We start from the raw sequence: 10,088 nt of genomic DNA on the forward strand, positions 1-10,088 counted from the left end.
TAAGTAAACAGATAAGGTACTTTGGTCTTTTTTGTTGTTGTTGTGTTTTAAACTCCCTTTTCCAACTCATGTTTGCTGCCATGGAAGATGACAGAATAGAGACAGACAGACAGACACACACACACACACACACACACAGTCCCAAAAGATAAATTCCAATGGGTTAAATCTGAAAAAAAAAAAATCAACTGAACTATCAGAAAAAAAGTATGTATACATTAGTTAAATGTAGGTAAAAATACATTGCAAAGGGAAAGGATAAAGATATTAAATAGAAATAGGAGTAAAGAGAATGTAAGAATATATACCATGAATTTCTTTATACTTACTAAACATTAAGAAGCAAATTTGATTCTAAGCTTCCTACCAGCCAACAGAGAGAAATGTGACCAATTACACAATTCCTAGTTCAAGAAAAACACAACCTAATTGCTTGTGAGGAATGTATCTACTTCTCATATTAATATGGGACCATATATCACCCCAGGGGCCTTTAACTAATAGGGTATAGTGTAATAAAATGGGCACAGATCTCAACCATTAAGGGTGGTAGAGTGCTTTCAGTGCTGTAAGTAGTTACATTTAGAATGCCTGAGTTAGGGAGTATCTTTCACTCTGTTCTATGTTGTTAGTGAGTCTGCAACCATGTCGCATATGCATCAGGACTATCGAAGATAAAACCTGGAAGAAGGAAAAAGAAAACTTACATATATTGGGTGCTCACAGTGGGCCAGACAGGTTTTATATGTTATCTCAATCTCAACAAGGCATTCTGTATGTTATTTCACTTAACCTCAATACTTCAAGGCGGGCCTATTTTATAACTTGAGCTAGGTTACCAGACTAGAAATCATCTCTTTCTGGAGCAAATTTCACCAGTCTAAGTGACTTCCTCAGGGTACATAACTGTTTTATGTAAAAGTCTGTGAACTGAAGAAGCAGGCCTCTTATATTAACTGCCTCAAGAGTGTTAAGAAAACTCCAATTCATAAATTTGTGAAGCTCCAAGCTGGATACCATAAGGAAACCACAGTGAGCTAAATCTAGTTCCTTTCCAAACTATGGAACTCACAACTCAGTGAGTTATTCCTTGTGACGTTTTGATTAGGTCAGTACGTATTTCAAATAAACGTGAAATTTCCATTACAAAGTTCTGCACCTGCAATTCAAGTCTTTATTCTGTGCTTTATTCCTTAATTTAAAGACTATGTTGTATTTTGTAATGGACTTTGGCTAAAGTCATGAATTAGTTGACTCTATTTAGATTTTAAATGTTCAAAGCTAAAAGTTCTAATTTGAAATTCATTCTCAGAAAAAGGAATGGAGAAGGAAATAAGACCTAAAATACTTAGGCTGTAATTCAAGGGAACCCCTTCAAAAATAATTTTCCCTCTTCTATGATCCTTCCCCCTTCTAGTCTGCAATAGGGTGTAACATTCAGAGTTGCTTCTTTGAGCGATTTTGATCTAAAAAGATGGAAAGATTGACCATAATCAATTTACATAGATTTAAGTGACACATTTCAAGCGGACTAGGTATTACCTTGGAATAAATAGCATGGTCTTCACAAGTAGGACACTTGAGACCTCTTGAGGGTGGGGGCGGGGGCTCAAGCACCTCTGAAGGTGCTGACCATCCAGAGAACAAAATTAGAGACATGTGAGCAGAGGAGCCTAGATGACAGACTCCAGTTTAGTGAGAAGTAGCAGTAACTGCGACTATATGTGGATGAATGGCAGACACATTGTAGGAAATGGGAGTTGAAGAGGGAGAAGCTAAAATCTGAGAAATAGACATTTTCCATGTCTGATCTGGAGAAAAAGCCAAAAGTATTCAATCTATGCAAGAGAGTTTTTTTCTGCTCTCCTGAACATCTATAGGTCACCTTTAATCAATACATTCCATTATAACTGTCCTAAGGACCATTTTTGTTATGTCAAGAAAAAAATCAACTTTTTTTCAAGTTGTTGTGATTCCATCAGACGGCACCACTTGAAGCTTGGATACAATAACGGTGACCAGTTAATGCAGCTAATTAGCTGATGACCCCTTCTAGAGTGACGTCAGGGAAGGGCATGACCAACCCCGGATACTGCATTTGGCAGTGCAAGGAGCCGTGACTGCCAAAGGGTGCGATTTTTGTTGAAGCGTGAAACCAAATCAGGGCAAGATAAAAGGAGCTGAGTCCTTATAAAAATAGTATTGTTTTTCATTAATGAGCTCTTTTTAATCAAGAGCTTTTAATCAAGAATGCTTTTCTTAACTAAAGGTTTAAGTTTCCATTTTCAGGTAAGAACTTCTCTGTGCCAAATGTAAAAGTTATCTGCTAAGGCTCAGTGACGTTTATTGGTGTGCTAGCAGGAGTTTATCATTTTAATTGCTTTTGTCTAGTTAATACAAGACACAAACTTTATACTGAAGATAAAAGTTATTTTCTAGAATTTCCATAGGCTGTAAAGGGTTTCTATATTAGCCCATTCCATAAACATTTATTGACTACCTACTGAAGCTAGGCATGGAGCAGACATTAGAATGCAAAGATGAATAAGGCACAGTCATTGCTCTGAGACCCTCAGAGAGCCTTTAGGGAAGGAATATTAAATCAGTCATTTTTATGCAATGTAATAGGTACAAGATTAGCATTGTCTTGGGCTAGTAGGAGGGCATGGAGAATGTCAAAGACTGAAGTCGCCATCACCTGGTGGCAACTGAACTCCTGACTGTGCCATATAAATGAAAACAAATATCCAAACCAGCATGTGCCAACTTAATCATTTTTACCTTAGGGACCATTTATGCCACTATTTTTACATTATCCTTTTAAATGACTCACTTTATAAAAATTAAATCCAGTCTTTGGTGTGCTAATTACATTTTCCCAACAATATTTGTAGTAGACAATGTCTTCCTTGGGTCCCTTTAAACCAGTGGTTCTCAACCTTCCTAATGCCGCGACCCTTTAATACAGTTCCTCATGTTGTGGTGACCCCCAACCATAAAATTATTTTCGTTGCTACTTCATAACTGTAATTTTGCTACTGTTATGAATTGTAATGTAAATATCTGATATGCAGGATGTATTTTCATTGTTACAAATTGAACATAATTAAAGCATAGTAATTAATCACAAAAACAATATGTAATTATATATGTGTTTTCCGATGGTCTTAGGCGACCCCTGTGAAAGGGCCATTCAACCCCCAAAGGGGTTGCAACCCACAGGTTGAGAACCGCTGCTTTAAACTTTTGTGTGCTCTCTAGGCTTCAGTGTCCTTCTGCTTCCAACACTCAACACCTGTGACTTTTCTTTGACTAACTGCTCTCGGGCTACTGGAGCCACTTTGTCCACACTTGCAGAGCCTGGTCTTTGCATCCTTGTAGGGAGCAGCTATAAGCCTTGGACTGACCTGTGGCAGGGCCACAAACAAGTCCCAGCTTGGAGGGCAGAGCCCTTCTAGCATAATTAAGCTTGATCTTTTAGTCCTCCCTAGCTCCTTCCAAGGTAGCTAATGGGTTGTGGGAGGTGCAGCAAGTGCTGCCAAAACAAGGTGAAACTCACAAGAACGTTGTAAACATGTTGACCACTTTCCTTGTTTTGCTTTGTGTGCTCTGACTATAAAATAAAGCTTCTGCTTGCAGGCTGGGTCTCTCTGTGTCCTCATCCAGGCACTAGAGATCCACCCAGTCCCAGCTGTATTCTCTTGTCTGTCTTCTTTAATCCTTCACCACCCCTCCTCAGGTTCACCCTTGTCCATGCTGGATTCGGTTCACATCCTGAACATGGCTTTTAACCAATACCTGAGGCTATGGGATTATGAAAGCCCTGCTCCCTGCCTTGGGTCTGGACAAGTCCTCAAACTTCTCCCTGGGAGATCAGCTGAAGCTACCCTTTGTAAAACCTGGCCTTAAACTACACCCTCCCTCTCCTATCCCCACCTTCATCTTTACCAGCCTCCCCTGGGGCACTCCCTTAAGAAATCACCAGCACACAAATCCTTGTGTGGGGATTTGCTTCTAAGAAACTTGGTTTAAGACAATACGACCCTGCCCGAAGCCGGTCCATCCTTGCTGTTTCAAGGGACCTGGCATATATGGCATACTGTTCTTAATATGTTTGCTCACCTTCTTGGCACTATGTGTTTTAACCAAGGTCACCTCTCTGAGAAAGGTTGTTTCCCCAGGTAGGGATTTTCCCCTGAAGTTAGGGAGGGAATAAAACCCAACTAAGTGCCAGGCGGGTAATCACTTTAACTACAAACAATCACGCTTAAGCTACATAATTTTTATTCCCTGGAATGGAGATAAGAAACGCCCTAACCTTTGGAATAGAGATTGATAGGATTGGAATCAACTGGTATAAATATAGATGTACCACGACAACAGGATACAGAAGCTAGACAGAACTTGGCTGGCGATGCTGGCTACTGAACCTGGCTGCAGAACCTGGAGAGCCTGGCTAGAGCACCTAGTGAGAGAACTGAACCAGAACTTCGCTGGAGATCCTGACCAGAACTTGGCTAGAGATTCTGGCTAGGCTGCTGATCAACTGAACACTGTCTCTGTGTCATTGCTTCTTTGCCAACTCCGTCCACACCTTTAGGGACCCCTGGACCTGCTGGGGTCGGACCCCAGCACGACCCCTCTCTTCCCCAGATAAAGGGAAAATGTTCATCCTTGTACTCACAACATACCTTGTCTACCTACTTCAGTGACACACAACTAGCTCAGAAATACTAATCTGACACTTATATGTTAAATTCCACTAAACAGAAAACAGAGTTACATGGCAGGTATTTCATATCCTTCTCCAAGAAGGGACTATTTAGTGAGACTGATTCTCCTGCTAGCAAAACTTTACTTTTAAGCTTTCTTATTTTTTAAAAAAGATGTTTCATTAATTTTTTAAAGAGAGAAAGAGAGAGATAGAAACATCAATGATGAGAGAATCATTGATTAGTTGCCTCCTGCATACTCCCCACTGGGGATGGAGCCCCAGAACTCCATCCCCAGTGGGGATGTGCCCTGACGAGGAATCAACCAGTGACCTTTTTTTAATTGATTCCAGAGAGAAAGGGAGAGGGTGAGATAGAGACATAAATGATGAGAGAGAATCGAGTAGCTGCCTTCTGCATGCCCTACATTGAGGACTGAGCCTGTAACCCGGGCACGTGCTCTGACTGGGTATTGAACTGTGACCTCCTGGTTCATAGCTCAACATTCAACCACTGGGCCACATGGGCCGGGCAGTCAGGTATATTTTTTGCAAACATCTCCAAATTTATGGCTAGCTTTTTTCTTTTTATTAACAATGTCCTTTTAAAAGTAAAATTTTATAAATTTTATGAAGTCAGATCTTTTTCTTTTATACTTTGCAATTTTAAGGTCTGTTTAGAGAACTTTTGCCAAACCAACTGACCAATAATACCCTCTTTGCCACCAGTACAGATGACCATATCCATAAGAATACTCCAGAGCCACTTACCACCAAGATGGAGATGACACAAACCCTGTTTGTCATCCCTAGTCTTATATAGATGACACTTTTGAAATATGGCTAAACAACCTTTTCTATTGTGTTATAACCTTTACTTGCTTTTTTAATAGCTATAATAGGTTAAAGACTTTTTAAAAAATCATTCTCATCTTTCAGGATTATACAGAATTAAAGTACAGAATTCAAATATTCATCTACTAAAAAAAAAGATAAAAATCATCAGGTAAAAGAAATGAAAGTGTCCTCAGCTCTGTGTAAAACCACTCTATTGAAAACAGTGCTAATAAATATATGACAACCAACAGTGCACTTCAGGTAGATAATAAAAATTTAATTGTAATATCACAAAATAAACAAATTTATAAAAGTCAAGTATTTAGTTTTGGATGCTAGAAATAATATACATAATAAATTCAGCATGGTACTGATAGTGCTGCAAGATTAGATTTTATTGTTCAAATTATATATTATGCCAATCAGGCTGCTTTGTACTCAAGTTTCAAAAAATCTACTTTTATTATGAAAAGCATCTGGACTTTATACATTGCTACTGAAACCTGGCATACTGCAATTGAAGCTGTGTGACTACAATTTTAATGATCCTCTCAAAATGGAAATAAAAGAGGCAAACATTTCCCCCTATGGAATAACAGTTACCAAAACTGTCAGTGTCAAAAACGATTCCTTCCTCCTTTTTAATCTCATAAAAGCACATGCATGAGAGAACATTAAAAACAAAAAGGGCAACTTTATGCTATATGCTAGGTTGACGTTAAAATCCACAGACTAATTTTTAAATATAATATTTCTGGTTCTGGTCTTTTAAAAAAAGAAACAGAAGTAATCAACATTTTTAACATCAGGAAATATAATTTTGTTATTCTTTCATAATCAAAATTTTCAACTATTTCTAAGACTGTTTCTATAGCCTGTTTTCACTCAGCTAGTTCAGGAGACACACGGTTGAAAAAGGGCTGAGCATATAAACTTTAAGGCTAAAAAATTCCAACTTCAAAATGTAAAGATTTAAATAGAGCCCTTGACAAGGTTACTTAATACCTAATTGCTGGTCATGAAAACAAGTAGACAGAAAAAAAGGGCCAAATTTAAATGCTTAAATGAAAAACCACAGGCAGGTCTTTCACACTGTAAGTAAGTCTTTCAACCTAAGGACATTTGCTGAAAGTAAAAGTTACCTTACTTCATGATACATCTTCTTCAAAACCAGTATGCCCAATTCTGGATCAATGTCTCTTATGCTTTGGTTGGAAGATTTAATGAAGTCTATAGTCTGTAGGAGGCAACAATAAAACTCAACAAACAAAATATAATAGATAAAATACTAGAATCTTAACTGAAAAATGTCATGTTTGTCCAACTTTTTCATGCAATCAGCATGCCCATCTTAAATCTGACATATCATTTATAAAAGATTGCTACAGTCCCCACTGAAATTTGTTATTCTGATGAGCCAAATTCAAATGCTTTCATACAGGTGAGGATTAAAGAATGTTCTGAGGATTATTCATCATTGTCTGTAAAGAGAAAAAAAAGAAAATAATTTAATTCATTTCCCTGCAAATCAACTGTATGTATCTACTTGTAAAAAATTTATACTTTTCATGCTAAAGGAAAAGAGCTTTAATGTAGTTTTTATTATAATATCACATACTCAGTGTAAAATATTCAGACAATACAATGAACAATAAAGTGGGAAGCAAAAAATCATCCAAAAGCCAAAGACAACCAATGTTAATTTTATATAAATCTTCCCAGATCCTTCCCTTTGCATATACAAATATCTTTTTTAAAATTACAATAAAATGCATTTTGAGACATGAGTTTTCCCCCTTAAAACACATACTGGACAAAAAGATGAATAAATAAGTAATAAAACAAGATCATAAAATGTTAATGGCAAAATCTAGGTGGTGCATATATGGGTGATAACTTGGAAAGTTCTTTCAACATTTCTACATAATGACAATTTTACAATAAAATGTTGAAAAAGAATAAGTCATAGATATATTCCATGTCAATTTCAATGGCTGCATTTTGTTTCATTTTATGGATATGGTACAATTCAGCATTTCTATTTATGAACACTGGTTATTTCCAATTTTTTGTTATTCTAAAAAAACACTGCTGAATGAATTAGAGCACTTAATTTAATCTAAGATAACAATCGCCATCTTCTACATGCTAGCAAAGGTGATTATTCATTAAATTCCAAGTGTCATCTCTAATCACTGCACTGCTTAAGACCCTTCACTAGTTCCCCACTGCCTCAGGACAGAACCCTCATATGGATTGCAAAGCCCTTCATTATCTGGCCTTTTCAATATGTCTAGCCTTATCTACTTTCATTGCCCACCTTCCCTAAGCATCCCCATAATTCACGCTTGAGTAAAGTGAATTGCTTATAGTTCCCCTAATGCAATATTTCATATCACTCTATGTGTAAGTACACATATTGATTTGGGGGGTAATTCACATTAATATTTCAAAATCCAACTCTGATGTCCTCTCCCCTAGGAAGAATTACCCTGAAACCTTGATTTCTTCCAATACAGCCAGATCATTACCTTGTGCAACATACAGGTTACAATTATCACTCTTACAATTTAATTATTTTTTTATAATTACACAATGTCTCAAATAGTCAGGAAAGTACAGAGAATAAAGTAATGATCAGGTACACACCTACCTAATCCTTAGAAATAATAAAAGTTAACTGGTAGCTATATTGGTTTGGATTATTTGTTAAGAAAAATCATATTACAGGTACAAAGTACTCTTCTCCAATCTTAGTGACTTCTCTTCTTCCCCAGGGGCAGTATCCTGAGTCTGATGTGTGTCCTTCCCTCCCATGATTTTTTACTTTTATTAGATATAAGTATACCTAAATAAAATTGCTTTAAAAACATTACAAAAATGGTATCATGTACTAACTACTTACTCAACTGATCATATTTGTGGGGCTTATCCATATTGATAGATAAAAACTTAGTCCATTTGTTTTAACTGCTCTAGAGAATTTCATTACATAAACACAGTACAATATCCAAAGTGAATGTGGAAAGAAGGTATGTATTTCCTTCTTAAGAGACTACAAGGTTGGACGTATGCCAGTAACTTGCATCATGCCATATTATGAGAAAGAGCCACATGAAATCCAACTACTGTAAAAATCACTGAGGATATTTTTCAGCCTGATATAGTACTACTAGAGGCCTGGTGCACGAATTCAAGCATGGGTGGGGTTTCTCTGGGTGGCCTGCAGGGATCGGGCCAAAATCTACAGTCCAACACCACCTGCAGCTACCTGCCGCTCCCGCTCATCCAGGCCCCACTATGTCTGCTGCAGGCTTGTGCCCAATCAGTCCCGATCAGGAGAGGCTCGCGCTGCTGCAGCAGTGCTCACCAGCCATGAGCCCTGCATCCAGCACCCTCCCCAGGGGAGTGGACTGTGGGATTGGGCTGAAACCGGCTCTCCAACACCCTCTGAGGGGTCCTGGATTGCAAGAGGGTGCAGGCCAGGCTGAGGGACCCCACTGGTGCACAATTGGGCTGGGGAGGGACTGCGGGAGGGCTCTAGGATGTGTCCGGCCCATCTCATTCAGTCCCAATGAGCCAGACGCCAGCAGCAAGCTAACCTACCAGTCAGAGAATCTGCCCCCTGGTGGTCAGTGCACATCATAGTGACTAGTCTACCAGTTGATTCTGCCCTCTGGTGGTCAGTGCATGTAATAGCAAGCAGTTGAGCAGCCTTAGCATATCAATAGCATATTATGCTTTGATTGGTTGTTCAGTTGTTCTGCCGTTCGGTCTATTTGCATATTACTCTTTTATTATATAGGATTTTATAAAATGGGGTTCAAGATCTCAATAAAATCAGGAATTCACAAGTTCCAGATAATGTTTTAATTATGTATTTCCAATTCTCTAATAATAAAAATAATCTTTTAACATTTTGGAGGAAAGCATTTGCTTTACACTAGTAAATCACAACTGACGGGCATTTTTAAGGACTAAAACTTGAGTTTTTCAAAGACGTCCATGGACTTAGATTCTTGGAATCTGAAAACAATTTTTTACCCTTTAAAGGAATCGACATATTATTTGACCTTGAGGAACACTATATCATAGTCCTCTCTTTTTTAAGAATCGTGGGAAATTGTTTTCTTTCTTTCAATACCAAAAATAGCTGACCTTTGCGTAACTGACATGTTTTGTCTCATGCACACTGTGACTCATGTACTTAATTAGGTTTCCTGCTTTGCTAGAAAGATCAGCATCAAATTTGTGACTTATTTTCACAAAATGTAGAAATCATTTGAACATAAACTTTGTATTCTTACTTCGGTCTTGGCTTAATATTATATTGTTTGCACTCATTTGCCTAATATGTTGAATTTCCCAAACACTTGTTCTTTTTTTTAAATTAAATCTTTATTGTTCAGATTATTACATTTGTTCCTCTTTTTCCCCCCAAAACTCCCCTCCTCCCAGTTCCCGCCCCACCATCGGCCCTCACTCCCCACCCACTGTCTTCATCCATAGGTGCACAATTTTTGTCCAGTCTCTTCCCGCA

The 10,088-nt window shown here is 38.0% G+C and overlaps 1 protein-coding gene across 4 annotated transcripts in view; it reads right to left on the minus strand.

Moving 5' to 3' along the window:
* Positions 1 to 435: 435 nt before the first annotated feature.
* Positions 436 to 10,088, minus strand: part of NEK1 (NIMA related kinase 1) — a 154,382-nt gene continuing 144,729 nt past the window's right edge. For 2 of the 4 annotated variants that reach the window (XM_006753487.2, XM_006753485.2), the window contains exon 34: positions 436 to 681. In XM_006753487.2, the coding sequence (XP_006753550.1) occupies positions 629 to 681 (53 nt within the window). In that variant the 3' untranslated portion in view covers positions 436 to 628. Of the gene's footprint in view, positions 682 to 5,804; positions 7,030 to 10,088 lie in introns of those variants that run through there. The other 2 variants (XM_006753488.2, XM_006753486.2) reach the window with 2 other exon arrangements.

The sequence above is a fragment of the Myotis davidii genome, unplaced genomic scaffold (assembly GCF_000327345.1).
Source record: "Myotis davidii unplaced genomic scaffold, ASM32734v1 scaffold1832, whole genome shotgun sequence".
NCBI lineage: Eukaryota > Metazoa > Chordata > Mammalia > Chiroptera > Vespertilionidae > Myotis > Myotis davidii.